Source organism: Temnothorax curvispinosus, unplaced genomic scaffold (assembly GCF_003070985.1).
Source record: "Temnothorax curvispinosus isolate PA1 unplaced genomic scaffold, ASM307098v1 QBEX01016509.1, whole genome shotgun sequence".
Classification (NCBI taxonomy): domain Eukaryota; kingdom Metazoa; phylum Arthropoda; class Insecta; order Hymenoptera; family Formicidae; genus Temnothorax; species Temnothorax curvispinosus.
In genome coordinates, this window is record NW_020226289.1 from 272,154 (window position 1) to 297,300 (window position 25,147).

At 41.5% G+C, this 25,147-nt stretch overlaps 1 protein-coding gene across 5 annotated transcripts in view; it reads right to left on the bottom strand.

The window, feature by feature from the left end:
- Window positions 1-4,102: 4,102 nt before the first annotated feature.
- The window catches only part of LOC112466700 (agrin-like), a 109,802-nt gene continuing 88,757 nt past the window's right edge, over window positions 4,103-25,147 (bottom strand). For 4 of the 5 annotated variants that reach the window (XM_025034938.1, XM_025034935.1, XM_025034934.1 and 1 more), the window contains 18 exons: window positions 21,698-21,827; window positions 20,980-21,213; window positions 20,049-20,345; window positions 19,684-19,833; window positions 19,158-19,418; window positions 18,473-18,619; window positions 17,878-18,114; window positions 12,133-12,327; window positions 11,281-11,454; window positions 10,616-10,955; window positions 10,095-10,322; window positions 9,186-9,793; window positions 8,565-8,976; window positions 8,070-8,323; window positions 7,670-7,766; window positions 7,364-7,471; window positions 6,657-6,834; window positions 4,103-6,287 (listed from right to left, as the gene is read on the bottom strand). In XM_025034938.1, the coding sequence (XP_024890706.1) occupies window positions 6,030-6,287; window positions 6,657-6,834; window positions 7,364-7,471; window positions 7,670-7,766; window positions 8,070-8,323; window positions 8,565-8,976; window positions 9,186-9,793; window positions 10,095-10,322; window positions 10,616-10,955; window positions 11,281-11,454; window positions 12,133-12,327; window positions 17,878-18,114; window positions 18,473-18,619; window positions 19,158-19,418; window positions 19,684-19,833; window positions 20,049-20,345; window positions 20,980-21,213; window positions 21,698-21,827 (4,308 nt within the window). In that variant the 3' untranslated portion in view covers window positions 4,103-6,029. The remainder of the gene's footprint in view (window positions 6,288-6,656; window positions 6,835-7,363; window positions 7,472-7,669; window positions 7,767-8,069; window positions 8,324-8,564; window positions 8,977-9,185; window positions 9,794-10,094; window positions 10,323-10,615; window positions 10,956-11,280; window positions 11,455-12,132; window positions 12,328-17,877; window positions 18,115-18,472; window positions 18,620-19,157; window positions 19,419-19,683; window positions 19,834-20,048; window positions 20,346-20,979; window positions 21,214-21,697; window positions 21,828-25,147) is intronic. The other variant, XM_025034936.1, reaches the window with a different exon arrangement.

Here is a 25,147-nt window from a genome sequence, read left to right on the forward strand (position 1 = left end):
GCGTCCCGCCGCGTATATCTCGCGCGAAAAAGATGGGCGACGACGCTGAATGGGATATTTAATGTCCGTCCAAGCGGAAGCTTTCGATAAGCTTCTTCAACGCGTGTTTGCAGGACAGACCGGGGGCCTCGTATTTTCACCGCGTGTTCAGCGCTACGATTGATCGAATTTCGCCACAAATTTTCATATCGGGCTGACGAAGCTCGCCGAATCGCGAACATTTATTATTTCAATGTATACCGGCAAATTGTCGTCTTCGACGCCAAACGAGCGCGGTGAGAATAGGAGGCCGAGAATCTCTCGCATTTTCGAAGGCAGCAAGTTCGACACAGCGCTCGATGATGCGCGAATATACTTCGATCATCGAAATGTACACACCTTCCGAGAAAAAAAAACATCGATCGTTAGGGTCTCTATCTCTATATTGGCAGTAGCGTTAGTCGTATATTGCAACGGAAGCCAACATATCTTTTCTTTCTTCCCGTTCTCCGCGCCTTTCTTCGACTCGGTCGCGAAGCGGCAGTTTCGCTCACTGAAATAAGTCTCAGTCGTAGATATTTGTCACGTATAATTTCAACGCTTCCTCGTAATTTGGAGAACTCAATCAATATCCGATAAAAAAAAAAGTACATACAAAGTAAACGAAGAATTGTCCTCGAGAATATCAAAAATATCTGGATATGTAATTCGCAACAAGTGTGCATAGAGTCTCGAGAAGCGCACAGTCTTCCTTCGTTCTCTTCTCCATCTCGTCCCCGATTACAAATATGAGCAAAAATTGCGATAGGATAAAGATGTTTTTTTAATTGCTTTTCTCCGTTGAGTCTCTCTCGGTTCTCGTTCGCGGGGGGGCACGTTCGCTGGTGCAGTTCGATACGTCGACGATAAGATAAACGGAGAGAGAGGGTAAAAAACCTTCCAAAAGACAAAAAGTCGCGTGTCGAAAAGGGAGGGAGATATGTGTATGGAGATATTGCGCGCGCGATTGATATTCGCGTTGCTTTTGCGGATATGGTTCAATTGGACAGCGATCGCGATCGCGATCGGTATGCCGTAAGAGCGTCATATTTCACGAGTTTAATTACATCGCGGTGAGCCGTGACGTAATTCAAAAATTCTTAGCACCTTTGCGAAGATGTACCCTCATTATCTTTTTACTTGCGGCGATATTTAGGAATCCTTTAATACATTTCTCGCATTTTACGTTGAATTCTCGGCTCTTCGGCGAAGTAATTAGAACTTTCGTGAAGTACCACAACATATACGTATACAAAGAATGTTCGAATACGGGTCAAGGGAACCCGACGATGTTCGCCGCAATTTCACATGTAAGCGTATTTTCCAGGCCGCACATCGATCCTCTCTACATTTAGCGCCGAATACGGCTGTTTTAGCTTGTTTTTCATTCTCGCTATTATATTATTACGACGAGGATGGCCTGTCGTCGGCCTTATTACAAACAGATAGACACGTTTAGCGGTAATTAACGTCGGATGTCAATACGGGCCGAAATTAATAAGGCTTGATTCACACTATCGGGGACGGATTTAATTGAATTGAGATGTGGAAAAGAGTTTCGGAAAGTAAGGCTACTTTCGTTCAATATACTCATAAAAAAATAATTTTACGCTAACTTATATATAATCCTATATATTATTACATATGTACTTTCTCATATTGTTATATTATTTATACTCAATTATAATTAATTCTATAATATCTCTAAATCAAGCAACGCATTAATTATCTATTTTATGAACAATAATTATCCAACGTATATAAAAATTTATATTTTTACGCAAATTCAGAATTTTATGATTATGTTGTAAAGTGTAATTTAATAAACATAAGTTTAACTATATAATTATCTTATAAAATTGAGGAAAAAACGCAGTCTTACATTATGATATCAATCTTATTTTATACATTACACATAAAAAAAAAAGTCGAATTATCTACCCAAAGTATCTCTTTTTCCTATCTAAATCATATGTTTAAATTGTCATATCTTCCAGATTGGGTTTTCGAGATTGCGATTGGACATCCATTAAATTTCTTAAATCTGCGCTATTGCGAAGCGTCACTGAGCCCGTAGTTTGAATCAAGCCTTTACATTGTCTCCGGAGATGTTAACAACGAACGATTTACGACGACGATCGATATGTCGCGATCATGGACGTTGCGTAGTTTTTTTTATCGATCGTCCCTGTGATATTGCTCCTTACAGAAGCGAGCAATCGTTGTCTCCTTCTGTGTAACTATTGCAGCAGTACTCGCGAATTACATTGCGATCACTATTACATAGCGGTTTCTTAGATCGAGTTGCATTAAGTTCGATTGCCAACAGTGCGATTTTGTCCCGATTACTTCGCGATTTAGCGAAGTTTTTTTCTTTTGCAAACGTATTATATATTATTTTTAAAAGTCTTTTTTCGTAGATATATACACTTCGTGTTTGATCACACGCTGTATTTTCTACTTCAAACTCGCGCGATTAAATACGTCATTCTTTTCGACAAACGTGTTTTTGATATCGGAACAAATTCGCTGTGTATATTTTTCTTTTTTTTTACACGGGGAAACACTGTGTCTTTCTCTGTACTAATCGACCTGTCTTTTCTGCGGGATTAGCACAATATTGGCGAGCGAATAACGTCACGACGCTCGGCAGCAACTAAAGTGGATTACGGTCTCTCTCGGTGGTAGGAAAACAGCGAAATTCGACGGTGTCTCTCAACGTCACGCGTTATCGGGGGGGTTTAGAGACGCGCGTCGTCAAACGTGCCGGTGTACAACGGGATTTTCTCGAAGGGGCCCTGCTACGATCTCATTTCACGACGTTTACGTGACCGGAAGGAAGTGTTTCCGCCGCTCGCGTACCGCCGATGGTAATCATGTAAACATCCGCCGAACGTTTCCAGCCCGTCATGTCCCATCACTTTAGCCGATTCCCGTCCCGTTGTTCGCGTGTCTCGTTGCCGCGAGACTCGTGAGATCGAGAATCAATGATTTCGCTGGAAAACGGAGCGCTCCGCGATTCTACCGACACTTCTCTATGAATTTTTTCGAGGAACGAAACGAAATTTATATCTTTTTTCAAGCGGTTCTTCAACGATCTTAACTATAGCTTCTTTTTTTATAATTTATTGTTTGTATAATAGGGTTTGGCGCATCTTAGTGCTCTGTTCGCGGAAAGAGATGAGGATGGAAACGTCTGACGGTCTTTAAATTATCAACAACGGTTGCGGGTTACAAGAGATGGGAATAAATTCACGTCGATTAACTTAGGCGCTTAGCTATTCCGTCCGAAGGGAAAAACACGTTCACATTAGCTCGACATGCGTGCGTGTGGTTGTCCATACATTGTATATGCATATATATATATATATATTAATTTATGTATATGCGTGCATATAATGCGCTCTCTTGAGTCACGCGAAAAATAAATGATGCGCATCGCGAGCATCGTTCGAAGGCTAATCCGTGAATTGGTTACGATAATTAGGTCGTTACGATAATCTTTAGGTCCGGTTATAGTATGGTACACTCTAAAACGAATAATTAAATTCGTTATTCAGCTGCGCGTGCGGAAATTATTTACAGGTCACTCGCGCAAACACTCTCCCGCGCATCGCGTTCTCTTTCGCCGCTCGTGCACGCATCGCCGTTGGATTTCCGTATGCGAATTAAATCGGGCTCGCTTGCAGATTGTTGCCGCTATGCGGAAAAATCTGGCTCTTGCATCCCGTCGTAATGCAGACATGCATAGGCGTAATTTTCGCGAGAAGACCGTTCGCGTTCAAATTAATAATAATTAATGAGATAAGACCAATCCCTTAAAATAGCGTTTTATATATCTTAAAATAGAATCCTGAAATTATATTTGAAACTAATACTTGATTTATCAGCTCAATTGATTGGGTCGTCATATGCGACTAATTATAATTACGTAAACTAGGAAATATAAATCGTGATAATTAAAGTCGAATATTTTCGAATATTATAATAATTACTTGATGTAAATAATTATGTAAATACTAGACGTTTAATAATGAAAACTGAAGCCGCGGGTTGTTAAAGAAATAAATATAAGCGTCCAGTCTTTACAAATTTAAACGACTGCTTATTTTTCATAAAGTAAGAAACGGGTTTTCGCGATTACGAAAAAAATTTTCAGATCTACAACTCGCGAGATCTACGTTCACGTTGGATCAACAGCTGTCTATGTACGTAAAACTCGACCTCGATTTCGGTCCATCGAATGGAATGTAGAATCTTCTGTATATATAAGTGGTACGTATAATATATATATTTATATATATTTATTCTCTTGCGCATTTGTAAAAAGCCTCCCCTACCTAAAAACAACGTGTCGTGTCGCGTGAGTTTGTCTACTATACTGGCGATAAATCAACAAGTCCTTTAAAATACATATTTCCTCTATTTCGGGAAATCCATTAAAATCTCTCTACCGAACACTCAAACATAACACCGATTTATCGTTTCTTTCCTTTTTTTTCTTTCTCTCCCCCCTCGCTTCTTCGTGTCGTCGTCGTCGTCGTCGTCGTCGCTTCTCGTCGCCCGCGTGCGCCTGTCGCTTTAGTCAGTCTTGGCATCGTAAAACGTTTAGGTGCTTCAGTACAATATAATTATAAATACAGGTTCTACAACGAGGTGCGCTTCGAACAGACCTCGCTCTCTTTCTCTTTCGCTAAATCCGCGCCGCTCGTGCGCGCATGCGTATACAGATAGATTCATACGTACACATATGTATATTAATTTCGTCACCTTAAAAATATATTATTGTCTTTCGATGAAAACGTAGCACTTAATTCGCTCCTGCTTCTCCTCTTCCTCCACCTTCGTCCGTTCCACGCAGTGGTGATCTCGATGACGGACTCTGGTATCTGAACAATATAAACGTGAGGCGATCGACCCTTTTGCAGCTCTTTTTCTACACTGGAACCTCGATACTGTGGTCGTTTTGTGAATGGTGAGTGATCGAATGCTGCTACTATGAATACTTCTCTCCTTATCCCTTATTACTTATTTATTGGATGGCCCTATGAGAAAGCAGTACTCTCGCGAAGTTTCTACAGTACGCCGGTAAACCCCTAGTGTATAGTGTCCGCACCTTTCACACGCGATAACGGTAGAGTCTCACGGTTCTGACCTTAGCAGCGGAACCGTCTCCTTCAACGGACGACCCTGCATTCTAAAGTGGAAGTATCTTGGTTCTCGTTCTGGCTCCGGCTTCACTCGGACGTTTAAGCTTTAAACGAACAACGCCATTACCAATTAGAATCGTGAATTTATTATCTTTATTGTTTCATGGGTGCGCTGTCTAAAACCGAAGGTTCTGGTCCTCTATGGGGTTTGAATTTCCGTTCTCCCAAAAATACCGCGAATGATCCTTGAGAATGGAAGTTTTCAGACAGTCCTACGAGACTCTGGTCCTGTTGAGACGATCATCTTATAAGAAATACGATATCAAGTCTTTTCTCTTTAATTTCCGATTCCACATGTAGTCCTGCGAGAATTTTATTCTTTTCGGGAATGTGCGATATCGTCGGTAGTGGCTTTGCTTCTCCCTGAGACGCGCGCTACGTCAAGGACCCAGTGCGATTCGCGTGAACGAGGACCATCTCTCTTCGCACAACTTTTGGCAGGAATCAACACCGTTGCTCGACCGGATTGAACACGATTCTTCTACACTTCGTCTCGACGGCGATCTTCGTTGCACTTCACGTTCAGTTTGTTTGTTAATTTGCTAGGAACACCAGAGATGCCTGCCGACTCTCCGACGGCGTGGGGATGGGGTTGACGATCATCAGAATACGTTATCGTATCTTGTCGCGGTCGATACTTAGGCGATCGTCGATCTTGGTCCGCCGCGTGCGATTTAGCGCGTGAAGATTCGCGTTCGTATCGCGCGATCAACTCGTCGTCGACGACGGCGGTGTCATCGGGTCGACGAGGTTTTCTGATATCGACGTCGCGTTGACGATCGTCGGACTCGGGGTTCGTTATCATACATCGTTGTCGTGGCAGAAGTCAATCTTCCGTCTGGCGAGCTGCAGCCGCCGTTTGTCGACGATGAAGTCCGTCACGCAGCCCTTGATGCCGCGATGGCCGGGCTTGCCGCCGACGAAAATCTTGCCGTTAGTCGTTAGCAACGTTGTCTCCAGCGAGATCTTAACAGGCACGTTCTCGTCGATCTGAATCGTACACGCCTTTCGCCGTCGGGACGCTCGGATGTGATGGAAGACTCCGTCGTCCACTCTCTCCTGCAATTATACACCAATAATAATGAGAATCGTGGAAATTTTAGATAAGCATATCAATTTAAAAAAAAGTAATTTTTAGAGATTTTTATTGCATCGTAAAAAGATACAATTAACAGTTCATTATTAATTTGAAAAACATCAAGCTTTGTTTGATATTAGTCGAAACAGACAGTTTGATCAGACAGATAGTTAGACATTGGTATTTCCGTGAGAGATGCCAATTTTATTATTTCATATTTATCAATATATTTGACAAATATAATTCTAAATACAAAGCAGACAAAGAAATATTGTATAAAATAATTGTCTGCGAAAAAATAAAAATAAAAATAAAGAGTGTGATATCTATTAAATCAATTTTACGCTTACTTTGCTCTTTACGGAAATCTCTTTATCAATCTTGCTTTTATAAGTGAGCACCACGTGACCGTCGTGCAGGGACAAAAAGAGGTGCTCCATCTTTCCTCTTCCTATCCACGCGATAAGACCTTCAGGATGTATCGTCCTTAGCCGTAGCTCAAACTTGTTTGATTGCTGTCCTCTGCGTCTGTAAGAACGTGTTTGTAATAACAGGGATTTATTAAAGAGAAGATTTCAATTTCAAAGCTAAGCACATGCCAATAATTCACACTACGAATCCATATACTTTTCTACACTAAGGTTCTACGCTTAGGTGAGAAGTTGAAAAATATTGGTAAAAATAAAAAAAATTATAAAAGGGAAGTTCTTTTAAAGTTTTTTATCCAGCTCTTCGCTGGCTCTTTCAAAATTTTATATATCAAAGTAAGAAAGCAATAAGATTGCAATATTATTAAAACAACACCAATTGTTAATTATGTACACAACCATATCATTGATAAGAACTACTATAAGAAGCTGCTCATCTAATTGTATCCATAGTTATGTTATATCGATTACATTCCCTACTACGCAATAAAATAATTGGCTTCAGAGTCTACGGTAATTGTCAGGGATATCGAAGACTGTTATACGACACTACAATGCACGAGCAGGAAAAACAATCTATCCCTCAAACGAGTACACCACAGCCATTTTCCATTCTCTAGAAAACTTACTCCGTGTAATCGTAACTGTCGTACTCGTAGTCGACGTCCTCCTCCAAGTCGTAGTCGGAGTAGGACTCCTCAAAGTACTCGCCGAGGGTAGTGTTAGTCGAGTTAGTACTAATTGGTGGTTACATAATCAGAAGGTTAGTGACAGTAGTCGTTAGTCGGGAACGTTAATTAGTCTAGTCGTCGAGCGACCGAGGTTACTAATCTCAAGTGCACCTAATCGAACATCCTAGAGGATGTGCCGATGCGAAAAGTTTCTCTAAAGTTTCGATCGTCAATTCTTCGGAATTCTAGCTGAGTGTTACTCACCTTCTTCCGTAGCGATGCTTGAACTGCAGGAAGTTATCGCCCTCGAAACGCACAGGTCGCTCCGATATCTCGGTACCTGATACGTCGTAGCCCATAACTAAAAGAAATATTTGTGAAAAACATTTTTTCTACAATGTAATTGATTATTAACAAGGTAAAATAAATCTAATCTTTCAAAGGTATGAAGTATGTAATATTTTGAGTACATACATGAGATTATTAAAAAATTTATTTTACATTATATATTTCTACGACCAATAATATTATAAATGGAGTTAAATGATTTTAAATCATAAACAAATTAAAAAAATTTTATAAATGAAAAGAAGTAAGGGGAAACACAGAGAAATAAAAAAATTTAAATATTAAGAAATAATGAAATTGTGAGAAAAATACTTACAGAATTCGCAATGCAAGCCGTTGTAACCACTAGCGCATTTGCAGAGATAACTGTTCAAGAGCGGGAGGCAGACCCCGCCGTTGTGGCAAGGGTTTTCGTTGCTGGGACAGGGCAGACCGTCGTAAATCTCCGTGTTGTGTTGAGTAACATTCACGGCGAGGTTCTGATATGTTTTGCCATTTACCATTAGCCTCTGCACTGCACCTACTAATCCGGTCCAAGCTCCGGACAGACGATGAACTTCTCGCCAATGTCTATGGAAGCAAACAATCGTGATTGTTTGTTGTTCAGGCAGTATATCGGAGACGTAAATTAATTTTTTATACAATCGAGTGGACGTTATAATATATATATTTTATTGTACGTAATTTTATTGTAATAACTGCAACAATATAATGGCAAAAATATGAAAAATTTAGTGTCACAAGCAAAAACTACGTGACACTAAATGAAATAATAAAAAGTAAATGTAATAATTCAATGAAAATAACTCACTTAACGCCACCAACGTAAAGCGGCATCTCCAGATTCAATTCCGTGAGAGGACTCCCGGACAATCCCCTTGCGACGGTTCCGTCGTCGAGCTGAAGAACACCCTCTCTGCCGAGTCTGTTGATCCTCACGCAGTGCCACATATCCCGAGTGACCGGATCCGGCGACGTGATATTCGCGATACCGCTACCGAGGTTGAATCTGAACTCCAGCTTGCCGTGAACCAGGTTCAGACTGATGAAGTCGCCCCTGCCGTTGTTCAGCTGACCGTTGTAGAGTAGGAGACCGTCGTTCGCGTGTGTGAGAAACCACAACTCGATGGAGAACGCTTTCGAGACGCCTTCTAGGCAGGGCAGTTCCAGATATCCGTTCCCGTTCATCTCGGGAATCAACAGTTCCGTCAGTTCGGCGTCCACTGAAAAAATAAACATGATTTAAAGTAACTTAGAAAATTAACAGATCAGATATCAATTTTTAAAATGTAAAACTATATTAGAAAATTAATATCTATTATAGTTTATTAGAAAATTAATATCGTTTCTACTTTAACAAGAAGAAGAAACAAGATTGACCAATGAAGGGTCTCTCTTCTTCCAAAAATCTTCCAGATGCTGTTGTACTTACGGATCTCGCAGAGCTCGCCGGTTCTACCGGGCGGACACTTGCACACGTATCCTCCCTGCGGCAGGATGTCGCAAGTGGCACCGTTCTGGCAGGGCTCGCCGATGCACGGGTCCAGCAATTCCTCGCAGTTTCTGCCGGTGAACTGCGGCGGGCATATGCACCTGTAGTCCGGCGGCTCGTACTTCTCCACCGCGTAATTGTCGTGGTCGTAATTTTTGTCGTACTGCAGCTCGGACTCGTAATCGCCTTTCCTCGCATTCTTCTTGGTCCTCCTCTGGTCGATCGACGTGCAGTGGGAACCCCTGCATCTGACTATGTTCACCCCGACACTCTTGCCGTTGCCGCCTCTGTTGTTCCTGCTTTTACCCCTCTTTTGTAATCTCCTGCATTCCCGGCCGTTACACAGATCCTCTTCGAAGATCGGCTGGCACGTCGCACCGTTCTGACAGGGCAGATTGGCGCACGCGTTGTCGCCACATTCTTTCACACGATAACTCTCGAGAACGTCCCTGTCGCGACCCACGTGGAGATCTATGTTGTTTCGATTGATTTTCAGCTTGCGTATGCAGCCGAGAAGTCCATGGTTGGTGCCGATGTTGTCATAAACCCTATATAAAAATTCATGATCTTGTTCAGGTGTTCTATTTTTGGTATTTAAATTTTCATTTTTAGCGTTAAATCATATATTAAAAGAACGCTGGTTAAGAAAGTTTTTTTCAACCAAAAGTTGATTTTGAGAGAAACGTTATTTTGCCAATGAGCTATAATGCTTTAATAAATTTAATCTAAATTAAAAAGATATTTTTCTCAAATTTCTTGTTTTTTTTGTGTAAATTTGGAAAAATTAGAAATTTTACACGAGAAAATCCCTTAATTCCTTTTTTCGATTCAATAGTTTGCAATTATTACTTGGTATAATTAGTCGGCATGTTCCCGATGAAAGTGTCTTGATTCAAGTCCAAAGACTTCAGCATTCCTTGACTTTGCCCAGCCACGTCTTCGCCATCGTTGAAAATCAGTACTCCGTCCTTATGATATCTTTTAGCCGCCACTCTATGAAAGGTCTTCATGGTCACTCTTTCCGGTGACGTGAGCACTACGGGCCCGTTTCCCAAGTTATATCTGAACTGCACGTATCTGAAGCACAAAATTAGTCATGAGTTCTACAAATTAGATACACCGGTCATTAATTTGATCAACAGCGAAGTTATTACATCTTTCTTTTCGCTTTTTTATTCTTTGTCGTTGACGAACGATTACGTAAAACCGGTTCTGTACAGCTAACTTAATCATATCTTGGTGTATGTAAAGTACGTTATAAAATTATTTCGAAATTAGAACATACGGTAAAAGAATTGAATCATTGTATATGTTTGTCTGTTGCTTCGAGAAAACATATTTCTGAAATAACCGTGATAAAAGGTACCAACCCGTCGACAATGGCCAGCGAGACAAAGTCGCCGGTGCCGTCGTTTTTCTGCTGATTGTACAGTATGATTCCATTGTCCGCATATGTTTTGAACTCGACCTCGATGCTGAATTTGTGATACGCTTTCAGCCGGCTCATCCTGACGTAGCTTTTACCGTCAAAGGAAGGTATCTCGTAATCCCGCTTGTTGATCTCCTCGTCGCATAGCAGCCCGGTGTAATTTGGCCGGCAGATACAGACGAAAGTTGCGCTGGGCAAGTCGATGCAGGTCGAGGTCATGTGGCAGGGATAAGAGAGACACGCGCGAAATTCCTGAGTCGGTGTCACCGGCACGTAATTAGCTGGCGAATGATTAAGCGAAAATTAATCTTCATCTAATTACGACGACGTTGATATCATCGGATGGCTGAGCTTGTGAGCGATTGAACATCAAAGGGATTGGACGAATTAAAAGTTAGGATTGTAAACTTTATAAATTAAATCTCTCAATATTAATTTCTTTTATTATTATTAATTATTCATTTGATTAATCTTAAACAGATGTGTCACCAAATAAATAAAAAAAATCGCTAATGAAAGATTTAGTCGGTAGGACATTTTACGTAAAAAATTCATAAGAGTTGTGAGAGATAATTAGGCGTGGTTAATTGAGACTTTCTATTTTACCGAAGCACTCCTGCCGATCGCTGGTTTCCGCGTAGCCCTCGGAACAGATGCAGCCGCCGTTTGAGCATTCGCTGTTCGGTATAGTGCAATCCTTGTCGTCGGTGCACAGATCACCCAGGAGAGCGGTGACCACTCGAATCGTCGCCGGCGTCGGTCGATATACTGCGGCCACTCCTGCAAAAGTTAAATTTTTCATTACCCTCACATTACTAAGATACTTAAAAGTCGACAATATTTCGAGTTTTCCTTAGGAAAAAATAAATTTTAAAATTGTCAAAGACTTTTTGGAAACAAAATTATTTCTTGAGATTATTTGGGAAAGGTAAATATAGCTTTGATATAATTTTATCAATAAATAGAGCTAATGTATGTATTAGTTCATTGAACTAATGCTAGTTCATTGAACTAATTTACTGAATTCTACGAGCAGATGCGTAGTGGGTTTTAAATTATTTAATGTCGATGTACAATTAAATAAATTTCTGCAATTTTCGCATTGTCAAGTATTATCGTGCCATGTTTCAAGCATTGCAAGCAATTTTGAAGCATTAACGTTTTGATCGTGTTAATCCACAATTAACAATAAATCAATAATACGGTTAATGAAGTAGTACACGACATTACATCATAAAATCCAGTTAATTATCAATTGTCCTAGTACAATGATTCAATGATCAATTTCATACGTTGAAATGTTTTAGAATTTTCGATAAAAATTATAGACTCAGGAAGTTAACAGTATTTTCTTAAAGATAAATTAAAATGTTTTGCTTGTTTCTTATTTTCCTGAAAAAAAGGTCTAGCCATAAAGAGTTTTAAAAAGGGTCTTAGAAAGGGACGTTTCCTCTTTACCATGTTTTAAGTTATCTCTGTCGATGGTGATGGTTTCTTGATGAGCTCGGTGGGTGTAATAATATCGTGGGTCCGGTTCCGGTACCAAGAGGTGCCGCGTGGATTTGGACAATGGAGAAATGGCGGCCGCTGGTTGGGTATACTGTACGGCCGTGTATCTCTTAACGGGGAAGTCCGTATTAACCATAGGATCGTCTGAAAATGTTCGTGAATTCCGAGTCTACCATTATTTTCTCTTCTCACGTTTTGTTATCGAGAGGTTTCATTTATCTCAAGGCTTGTAACCAGAAATATATTTATTATAAACTTCTCTTTTCTCTTTTCATCATTTACAATAAAGAAAATAAATTAAAAATAAAAAAAACTTATTTAGATTATATTAGATAATATATTTAGATATATATGTTTTCATTATTTTATTCATCATGTATATATATTAAAACTTGAAGAGAAAAATTAAATTAAAAAATATTTGAGAGACTATAAATGTAAGATATTATACAAAATAATACGATGAAATAAAGAATATATTAGTAAAAAAAAAATCAGTCATAAGCCCTGATAATAGTTATATCTAATCAGTTATGTTCTTATAAAAGTTGGTTTTGATCAGCATAATACATGGCAATATTATTCATCAAACAGGATTCGCATTTCGTCGCTATGTTCTATGTGCGTGTGTCTGTGTATGATGTGTGAAATTCTATTACATAAAAAAGAAAGAAATAATCGATTTTTCTCATTAAAAGTTATAACGATGATGACATATATGAATATATATATAATTATCAAACTGTAACAGAGAAAAGTTTTCCCTTCTGTTTGGATCTCTGTTAATTAATTTCGAGGTAAAACCCTAATCTTTTTTTGGAGGGAGAAATTTGCAAAAATAATTAACTTCTTCATTTTACTCTCGTGAATAAACGAAAGTATACGATACAGAATTGTAGCATCCGTTTTATTACAAAAGAGGCTATAAAATAATATCTAAGCACGAAGAGTAAAAAAAGAACGAAATCTCCGTGGAAGAAGTTGTTGGAGTCGCCCGTTGAATTTCCTATAATGATTTAAGTTGCGATCCTGAAACCTACATCCGAAAGCTTTAAGAAGAACTTGAGAATCGTTTCAGGAGCTGCATCCTAATCTCGCTACTCACACACCGCTCAGTATTTCTACCTCCTCTTTCTTTTCCTCCTTCTTTCATTTATTCATTTCCGTGAATAACTTGCTTTAAAAATACCGTTCTTTATATCAAGATAAGGACGAATAAATGCAATCCCTTATTTTCCAGCGTTAATCCGGCAGATCTTCGCTTTTCTTCTTCTTATAAGAAATGGAAGAAATGTTATACGAAACTTCGTGGAAATTATAAATCAAATTAGTCGAAGAATTGATGAAAGAGGTGTCCTATCTCAATTAATGCTGAAGTTGAAGTATAAAATATCGTATTGATTATACATCTCCATAAACAAATGCCGCGTTTTTACTTTGTGTTTTCGATGAATTTTATCTTTAGATTAGAATTAAGTTATACAACCGCGATAGCTTCATAGCACGTCAATGTCCACAGGGCATTTATAGAATTTCACAGCGCGTTCTATAAAATTATCTGCTTATTATTTACTATTAAATTATTCTGTTTTCATTATATCTCGTTTCTATTTGCGTGGAAAGGATTCGTGTTATTCCGAACGCTCGAAGATGAGCGTGACGACGACGACGACGACGGTGGCGTTCCTCTAAATAATGAAAATCGAAAAGCTAATTCTATCGGCACGGCGTAACGCGAAACTGTTAACAAGAGTCGCAGCGACCTTAATGGGATTTTAATTACTTTCCAATTGCCGCGTCGCTTCCTGTTATTGCTCGAGGACTTCCGCTATTTTTTTTCTCAACAATCGCCCGTTATATCCTCCTCCTCCTCCTCCTCCTCTCTCTCTCTCTCTCTTTCTCTTTGAGTTATAAATTTTCCTTTTCTCGAACTCACCCTCTCGCGTATCCAATCCGCTTATTTGTCTCCGTATAATCGATTCGTTTATTTACTTCCGCTACGAGAACGAGCTTTTCTCGTTCTCGCGCAAACATTCCTGCGTTTTCTCTTTCCTCGGAATCGCTCCGGTCCATTTAAGGGACAAGAACCCCGACGGGTTACGAGAGCTGCAGGATACGACACCGAAATATGATCCGACGTTTTACGATCGGCGAATCTCTTCCGTTTCCCGCTGATGGGTATTTTTATCAAATTTAGAATGTGTCTATCGAGATTGCTTTATTAAAGCTCTACACACTAGGGCTAGGGAATCGATCGATTTCCGAAAAATTCAATTAATGGGGTTTTCCATTTTTTCTTTAATTAAACATGTAACAGCGAATTTTCTCACGAATTTGCAAACTTTTTCTAGATCTAAATTTTCTCTCGCGCGAAACGAATGGTACATTTTAATTGCCTCATCAGACTTTGGAACTTTTAATATTAAAAGTTATACTCAGTATTACAATTGTTTGATTATGCAATTTATTGAACACGAACTACCTCGAGTTTCCACGTAGAGATTGTAATAACCCGTATATATTGTTATATTGATTTATTGCTTCTCTCGCGGTAGCAATTTATTCTAGGATGTTCCTCCGACGTCATAAATATTTTCGCATGAAAAAGTAAATGTCGATCACATCCGTATGATCTGCCCGCCTTCATCCTTTCGGTTGAACCTCGATAGTAACGTAACTCGCGCTTGCGTCAAGCATATCGCACATTCGCAGGATATCCGGCGACCGTCGTCCACAGGATCCTCCAGAGGAATATCCCACGGCACGGCCTGGATCTTCTTTCAGGAAAAAAAAGAGCTCGCCGTCACGAGAAATTACGGCATGCATTATTTACCAGGATCCAAAGTGCTCAGCGTCCAGGATCCACCACATCATCCTGTCATTCACTCCCCCCTCCCCCTCCCCACCTGCCATCGTCGTCAACTTCGATCTTGCGCGTCGACGGGGGGTGAGACGAACAAGAAGAGTACATCGAACGGTACAAGGAACCCCGTGACCACGCGAAGTCGACGTACACTCGATGAAACTGCTAGAGCGAAGTTGAGAGAGGAAGATAAAGAAGTGGAAGTGAAAGGTAGAGGGAATCCGCGAAGACGGCGTAATCTGATTTATGTTTGACTCCGGAGGACGAGCCCTGAAGAAGAACTTTTTAAGAGATTGACTTTCAGCGAGAGAACCCAGACCGGCTGAAAGTGAGGAGAGGGAGGGGGCGACGGTGGTGGGCGAAGGAAGGACGAGGGAGAGAGCGAGGCTGAGCAATCGAAAATAAGGGATCGGGGTTCGCGGGGGCGAGCGAGAGTACTTTAATAGATTCCGACGTTTCGCTCCGCGAACTTCGTCAGGGGTTCGGAATATCTTGAGAAGCGCGAGGAAGAGGGGGAGGAGGAGAGAGAGAGAGATGGAAAAGAACGATGGAGGAAGAGACGTGGTCTTTCTCTTTCTTCCGTACTTTTTGCGCGGTTTATCGCGAGCGCGGGACTAGATTCGCCGGTCTGATTGAGTCGGGTTCCAAATTTAATGCCGGAATAATCAACGGTCCGCGAAATTAGATCGCGATCGCGGGAGGGGGGTGGTTCCCCCCTCTCCCGGGTTGTTTGTAATTAGTTGAGGAACTCTCGCTAATGATGCGTACGCTCGTTACATCTATCGTTGAGAGTCTGTGGGAAGAGACGATCGATTACCGTGGTACCCAAAGTAATCACGCGGGAAAGCTTCCAGTTTTGAGACAACATAATTCTACCAGTTCGGGGAACAAAGAGGTTCAAATAAATAGAAAAAGGTCTCTCCCCTGCGATCTAGCAGACTACAGTTTGCTATAAATCTCGCTAACCGACGACCGACATGTAATCATTCCTCATTTCTTTTAATAATTACAAAAAAATCTTTTCCACGATATGAAACCTGTCACCGAGACCTTTTAATTTACTTCTATGAAGAAAATAATGCTGAGAATCGAGTAAAACTCTCACGACTGACAATTTCGGATGAAACTTTGTCGGCCGTATCTCTTTGCGGCTTGGGGGAGAGGGGAGGGGTAAGAGAGTTATGCGAGTCACGCGGGTTTAATGCTCGCGGCTGGACCGTCGGACCGCCGCCAGTTACCCTTCTGGATGTCGGGGTTCTTCTCTTCTGGAAACACGTCCCACGGGCGCCTTAAGACGAGATCACGCTGGAAGTCCGCGGTGATTTAGTTAAAACCACCTTCGGCGCTCGCTCAGTTTCGCGAGTTAACGTTCGCCAACTTTCTTTGTGTGCGAACGCGGTGGTCGTACACCTCCGGGGGATGTTTTAACACGACTCCCTAACTGCAGACCTACAGTCTCGCTATGCCGTATCACTTTCAAGTGATCGCGATGAATCACCGCGCGAAGCTAGTGACAAGATCTTGAAAAACGCGAGCCAAATGTATGAACGTATAGCTATTTAAATGCATGTGTAATTTAAAAAAATTAATTGAAACAATAATTAGAAATTAAATAAAATAATTAATTTGGTACACGATTTCCTCCGTTAATTTCATTGTTCTCAGATTCTTCATTTCACTTTTGTACCTTTTTGCATATCGGACTCTCAGTCGAAAATTGGTGTCGGCGAGTCGAGTGGCGATTGCAGTAATTATATAGTTTTATATTGCAAGCGCTTTGGTCACTTCTTGAACGCAAGTCCATTTGCTTACTTTGCTTCCTTTCTTCTTCGATTCACTTTCAACCTGGCCGTTGGCATCCGCGATTAATCACAGGTGTTATTCACGAAAACGATGAGGACACGTGCGGATTGATTAAGAAAGCAAGCAAAGTAGTAGCTGCGGTCGTTCCGGTGCGGTTGCGGGTGCGGGGGTATTACAAACATATATATACATGTTAGTAAAAACTTGATGAGTTTATTATAACGTTTGGATATACAAAGTGGGCTACTGGTTAGTTCTTGTAGGGCAAAGCTGGGAGTTTCTTTAATCGTGCTTCTCCGCGAAGAGAGAATTTACTGACGCCGTTGTTTTTATCTATACTTTACTCTCGATTTCCCTCGTAATTAACAACGTCCTCTATTTGAACAATCTAAATTGTTATAAACCGATATCATAGAGTTGTGCGCGGCGGTCCGACAGTTTTGTTAGGCCACAATTCTACAAGTCGTTCTCGAAGGATCTCTGTTCTTGACAATGTGAGTAACAATTATTCTCATGTGTATACTTAAATTCTTCCCTATTGTACAAATTTTACATTTTCTGACAGCTCCTGAGCGATGATTGTATCTGTTGGTTCTAACTCTGGTTATCTAAATTCTCCTGATTAATTTACAGAACGATTGGAGCAACTCAACAATACGCTACAATTTCGTATCTTTGGAGACTAGTCTTACTAGTTTTATTCGTTAGACTATTCTTCTCTTCTCGTACGTTTATCGTTTCAAATTTAGTTTTGTCCTACCACCGACGCGTTTTTTTCTCTGTTAACACACACGATTAGGCATACTCTTCTCGACTACGAATTACGAGCACCGGGGCTTTCGCCTATCTAACTACGAACAACCGCGTTATTTGCAGTTTCCTTTCTAAGGGATATATGATCTCGTTATAAGCCGCGGCTATTAGCGATTTTCGAACGTGCTTGTTCGGGGGCTGTGTGCATGTGTTTCTCTCTCAGTAGCGCAGAACGGAATGCGACCTGTTTGGCGGAGTACGTTCAGTCAACCCACCTCTGCAGTGGCCGAAGGCCTGCGTGACCACGTCGGCCTGGTGGCCGCACGCGTAGAGCCGTAGCTCGCACTCGTTGTCGTAGGTCTGCCCGTCGCTGCCGCACACCGGTACGGACGGCACGTCCGCCGGGCAGGCGGACGGACAGACGCAGTGCACGCCGCCGATCTCCGTGCAGTGGCCGCCCGAGTAGCATTCCAGCTCGTTGCAGCTCGTCGGTATCGGCGGTGTCATGTCCACTGCAGAGCAAAGCGGATTATAGCGCGATGTTAGTAAAATTATGGCGTCGCGGCGTCGTCGCGAGAAGGCGGTCGAGCGCGACCGCGTCGGACCCGAAAGATACCGTCAAATCTACCTCGAGCGCAGACCTTGAAATGTATCTTGGCGTTGGATGGTCGAGAGAGAAATAACGTTCAACGCGTGAGTTGGGGATTCGATTTAATTCAAGTTTGAAACGAGTTAGAAAAATAAATCTTTCTTTGATTTTCTGTTTATATTTTATAAGGGTGTGTTGAGAGACATATTTAAATCTTAGCCGTTGATCTGCGCTTTTTATATATTATGATAAATTCAAACCATTATTATTACATGTAATACCTGAATAACAGCCGGTACGCGTGAGTATCTTGTTGTGGTCGTTGCAGATTGTGCACTTCTGTCCCTGGATATCAGGCTTGCAGACGCAACGTCCTGTCATTTGCTCGCAGTCCTCTCTGACGGAACCGAATAACGAGCAGCCGCACGCTACGTTCAAAAAGAAAAAAATTGACACGCATTAATTTTCCACAAACAATTAACGCTTCTGTGATATATATAAGGAATAAATACATTAAATCGGTTAATTACGCATACACTATTAAATTCGTAGTTTCGAATTATACTCAATCTGAGTCTGTTTCAACTATCCTTATAGGTCGCTTCTGCTCCTACTCAATATGTCGTTAATTTAATAACAAAACTAATAGAGTTAAAATAATATTGTTTTGTTGAAATAATAAATTTCGACACACATGACAGTTAAAAATAGCAAAATGTTATTTAACTCAAAATATTGGTTTAAATTTTGTCCCTTAATATTTAACAATATCAATATCAACGATTGATAATAATAAAAAAGAACCCTGTAGCCTAGAAATAAATTTATCAGACTTCAATCTGTGCGAGAATATATTCTACAATATATTTTACGCAAATGCAAAAATGATGGCATTATCTGTACGTCAATATTATATCATGTACGTCCGCGTCAAACGATTACGCGAAGTACTGATCTCAATCTTACGTATGCATCCCTGATGGCCTTCGCTTATCTTCGGCAGCCCCCAGTAACCCGGCATGCACCTATCACACTTGAAACCACCTACGCCCGGTTTGCACTCGCATTGACCGGTTTCCGGGTTGCAGGTGTCGGACACGCTGCCGAGCCGGTTGCAACCGCATAAACTCGGGCAGCCTGCGCCGTCCGGGCCGAGCGCGGCGGTTTTCCCATCTGGGCAACAGCCATGCCACGAGTCCGCGCACTTTACCACCTGGATACCGTGAACTGAAAAAGACACGCAACAGTGAGCGTCGCGGAAACTTATAGGACACGTTGATCCTGCGGCGCAACTTTCTTGCGGCCGAGGGAATCGCGTCTTGTCAGGAAACGTTCTGTGATATTCTAGAAGATATCAAACCGTAATATATCTCTCGAAGGTAATTTTTAGGAACTTTAATACATTTTGATACGTGGGCATAAAGAATTGGCATCTATCTAGACACATCAGATATTAAATAGATATCGGGCCGAAAGTCATTTTCTCGCTGACCTTTCTTGCAGCAACGTGCGAATCGCGTTGTCTGATGGCAATAAGTATTGCTAGGGCAGTCTTTGCGTTCTGGTCCACTACCGCAGTCGTACTCTTTACCCTCGGAGTCCACCAGTGGGGGATCGCCGTTGCAAGGCTTGACTTCCATGCCTGCGCGAACGTCATCGTATGAGCGGAAAGCTTTTTTAGAATCGCGATATTGATTTACAAAGTCAAAGCAACTACTATATACATTGACCAAATTTAACTTGAAATTCGTTAGTAAGAAGCGCAAGAAAAGCGTAGGAGGAAGTTGATTGCTAAAAGACAGCTCTCCGTCCGTCTGTCGTCTCGATCAACTGTGATCTTCTGTGAAAGTTCCGAACCTTGACAGAGATCGAGGGGCCGCAGCCTGAGCTCCTGCTGCCTCTGGCAGGCCTCCATCTTCATGGCGCAGAGGGAAGAGTAGATTCTGAGGTCGCTGCCGCAGACGGGCCGCATGTTCTCCGGCGAGATGGAGGCGCAGTCGAACCTGCAGCTGCACCTGGGAAACTTGTCCGGGCCGAGCTCGCAAGTCGCCTCGAAGTCGCAGTGAATGTCCTTGCACGCCTCGCGCTCCTGCGTGCTAGTTATGTCGGCGATGGTGGTGACCACGCGTGTCACCGCGGGCGTCGACTTAGTCGCTGTTAGAAGCGGTTAGAAAGCGGGCGGTTAGAGCAATTTATCGTTAGAGCGTTAGGCGAGGCGGAATCGTTAATGACATGCGGTTAACGCGACCCGGATCGGCATTAGAGAGCTAAACAACCGTCTCCGCTGCTCGATCGCGAACCGTCCCGAGCTATTTTCAATTACGACACCTTGTATACGGGAAACGGCAACTTGTCTAAAGATTACAGGGGAGACATGTGCGAGATGTCTAAACGTCTTTGGAAGTTCATAAGCGTCTCGCGCCTCGAGCGTAACGCTCAAAGGAGTTGCGGATCGCGTTACGTCAGACGTCCAAACTCGTTGTTAAGCCACAATGGCTTTTCATCAACATTGCCTGAGATACTCAGCGCACCAAGTATCTCCAAGTGTTAAACATTATACGTGATAGCTTCCCCCGCGGCCTGATCTCGTATCTTCAAGTTGAAACGCAAGTAAAATATACGCTTGATCGCGAGTTTTACGGCTGTATTTTTGCTATTAATATTTTAGGCATGTTTTGCTACATCACGTTCGCGCTGGTAACAGTCGCATGGATTAATTGCGAAGGGATCTTTGCGCGAGTGGAATTCGCGCGACGTAAGAAACGGGTAGATAATTTCGATAACGTACTCAACGCCGCTGCGGCCAATCTCTCGGCGCAGTCACCATAAAATATGACGTGCAACGCCGGCAACTTGGGATCCCTGCCGCAGGCCGCCTGCTGCAGCTCGCACTCGGACTGGTAAGTTTTCGCGTCGCTGCCGCAAACAAGCTCGCCGCTGCTCTCCGGACAGACCTTCGGGCACACGCACACCCCCGCCACGCAATGCGCCCCGTGATCGCATTTCACCCTCGCGCACAGTTCTGGAAAACATGAAGTTTTCTCTTCTTAGCTAGCTCGTAGTAGATGAGTCACGGCTATGAATTCTGAGTTTCCAAAACAAGTAGACGGATAGCTTTCATAAAAGAATATATAGGTATTGTGTGTATATATTCAGTAAAATCTAATATTTTTAAGATATTAAAAAAATACTGTCTAAAAAATGTGTAAATTAATGAATTTTATCATTGTATTTTACTTTTATCAAAAAATTTATTATTAACGTAAAATAATATTTCCACTATTTATGAAGTATTATCACAGATTAATAGAATCTGTGGTATTATATGCATTATACGCTACTATAATATCATAATTACTACATTATATACAGTATTTTTGTAGCTATCTCTCGCAGTGGAAAGGGAAAAAAAGATTGTTCTATTTCTATTTGATCGCGGTATTAATGCATCTGAACTCATTGCATTAGCTCGTATTTACAAGGTATATAACACATATGCTGCTTACCGCAGGCACCCACGTAGCTAATGTTGACGAGGGTCTGGTTCGTGCACGACGCCTTTTTCAAGCTGCATTCATTATCGTATGTCACTCCATCAGATCCGCAAACTTTTTCCGCCCCCGGCGGTTCCTTCACCTGTACAAATTACAAATTTGATTTTAATTGCAATAATTATCGTGATCGTTCATGGCAATAAATGTATTTATGTAAAATTAAAAAAATTTGATCCTAAAATAGAATTTTCGCTTTATAATATTCGTCACAAAATGCGACATGGACGTTAAAAAAGAAATATTTATATAGCTTTGTAATAGGAATATGCTATTTACTTTGTGCCCTCCTTTCTTTCACGTGAAACGGGAATTCTCGTCCAAAATGATAAAATAGGACCGCGAGCACGGCGAGGAAGCAGCAAAGGGTAATATGGAGAACAAAATAAAAAAAAGCAAAGAAAATTTAAAAGCAGAAGTTGAAAGAGGAAGATGGAGTGCGTGTCTCACTTGTTGCGCGATACAGGGATGCAGGGGTGCGTTTGACGGACAGTAGGGCGAAACCGGGAGATCGGCAGGGAGGAATAAGGGTCGCGCGTTGCAATAGCACAGGAAAGAGCGAAACTTAATTAGCCTGGCCGTCATATTCGCGGCTCCTCTTGTTTGCTTAATACACGCGCGTTTCATGCACTTGCCACCCTTCGCCGGCTGCCACAGTTATATCGGTCAGTTGCGCATGTACGGGGTGTCTCAGTGAAAACCGTTCGGTCAGCAACAATTTATTCCTTGACAAATATAAACTCAATTCTTTTTACGAAAGTTCAACGTATGATTACAATGCATATTGCTGCGATTAACGCGCGTAATCAGTCTCAATCCTGATTATTTATAAAATGTAAACATAATTGCTAATTATTGATTATTAAACTGGATGATGATAAATAACATTTAAAGCATAATTAATTGCAATGAATTGGCAATTAATTACTAGACAGTAACTGTCACAGAAGTAATTGGTAATTTATTTATATATAAAGCAATTTGAGTCTTTCGTCTGGAATATTTAGTAATATAATTGCGCAAAATATAGGGAAGGAGTATTAATTTCATCTAACTGAAATTCGGAAGAAAAGTATCCGCGTGGATGGCTTTGGCCGTTTTCGCGAGAGAGACGACGGTTATTACGGCTGTTCAAAATACAGCCACATCCGGTATGCGGGCTGCGGCAAAGTTTCCGCCGCGCGAGAGAGAGAGAAAGAGATAGACAGAGAGGGGAAAGAGAGAACGTCCGCGCGCGATTTAGTTGGTTCTCTGTTAAGTTTAATTGACGTCAGTCAGCTCATTTTCTGAGGTTAATCCGCGTGCATACGCGGGCCCGTGGCTCGTGTTTCATTAAGAGGATTATTGTGCGCGCCCGACGCGTTGTTCTCTAACAATTATTCTACCTTCGAATTAGGAGTAAAACCATCTGCTTAAATCAATCATGCGGATGTCGTCACCCCCTCTTAATTCTGAAAGGGCATCGCGATAACTTGGCCAATTATACGATACAATCGCGAAGATACTGATTCTTGTTAAGATACTGATAAAGATACTGATTTCTCGTTTACTCTCTAATCTTTATCAGACTATATCTCTGTATCTTAGAGATAAAGGATCATATATCCATTTTTTAACATTGCGGGAAAACAAGGTTTAAAGTTTTAAACAGGAAAAAATAAATATTTTTAGATATAAAATAGTAGCAACTTGATTTATTAAGTTTTCAATAAAGTAATTTAACTGATATGTTTAATAGTGCAACTGCCAATGACATGCTATACCTGGTTTAAAAATTAGATACTATAAAAATTTTCAATACGATTTTTTTCTGAACATTGTATCTTAAAAACTAGTAATAATAGACCTAAGATGCTTTATCATTATACAATTTGAGCTTTATATTAAAAAATGTATTAACATATTAACTCCATTTTGATAAAAACTGGAGATGCAATCCTTTATTTTTAAGATACAGATCTATACTTTGCGCAAAAAAGATTTGAAAATCACGTAGAGACTTAATATCGTAATTCAGGTAATTTGAGCGACTTGCAGTCGGTCGCGTAATCGACCTCGCGTTATTTTCCACGGAAGCACGTTTCGGAATTCTCGTGCTTGCGGGTAGAGAGAGAGAGAGAGAGAGAGAGAGAGAGAAAGAAATCGCGTCGTCGACTCCCTGATACTTCCCAATAAGCATCCGTGACCGACCGGCGAGTGGACTTTCTGTCCCGGAAGAGTATCTTGCGGGAGAGTCGCAGGGCTCGGCGGTTCTCGGCACGAAGCCTGCCAATCTAATCCTTTTCTCAACTCTTTTTCCTCCCCCTCCGACGTTGAATGCATCCCTTATTCCTTTTCCCGGGCCGTCTCCTCACGGACAGTCACGGAACGACATCGAAGGAATTCGGAATTGTTCGCCGTCTCGTCAGCAGGACGCTCCGCGAATCCGTGAAATCCGAGCCACTTCGCCTATCACCGTCGTGATCGGCTGAATTTTCCGCAGAGCGGGTCGCTATCTTGATGAACCAACATGCTTTCCATTCTGAATGCACGATCACCATGACGAGGCGGCCGGGAAAACGCGCGAGAGAGAGAAAGAGAAAGAGAGAGACAGGGAGAGAGAAACTGTAATATCCGCGCGTGCAACCGGATACGAAAAATTATTTATCGGAAATCGATCCGGGATAGGCAAATAAATCCGCAGAGATTGAAGTCCCATGGAAACGAACTGGATTTTAATATATCGGCGCGCATCAAATCGTTACTATCAAGCGGTTATTAGCGGAAATAACATAAGCATCAGAGAATCATCTAAAAAATCGCGAGAAAATAAATCAATTTGTTGGAGAAGTTCGCTTACCTTTTATTATACATTTTGTTCTGGACGCGAGAATTTTTTTTCATACGGATCGTATAAATTTTTGCAGAAGTTGATCAGTGTCTTATACATGTCACGGAAATAATTGTCAGAATAATGGAAATTTGTCATAATTTATTTAGAATTTCTTTGCTAAACTCACATGCGTCGAGAGATAAAATGCATCGGACCACACCCGGCGAGGCTGTGTGGATGAATGGGGACAAAATGTTAATTAAATTTCTTTCTTCACACGCCTGTTTCTTCGCCGCTTTGAAGCACCGCTGAAATTTTCGACGCTTTGCGAATAAGACCCATTAACTATTGACTAATGAAACATGAAAACGCCATTCATGCCGCGGGAGAAGGCTATAATAAACCGGTCGGCGTCGTGAAACGCCGTTAATGGAAAGTCCTGAAAATAGCGCATGCAAATGCACTCGATCCCTTCTTTTCTCCCCTTTTCTCCCTCTCGCCCGTCGCGTCGCCACTTAACGAAGCGGCTTTCTGCTCTGTTGCGACGCGTAACATCGAACGGTCTTGGGAAAACGCGGAATATCGCTGCTGGC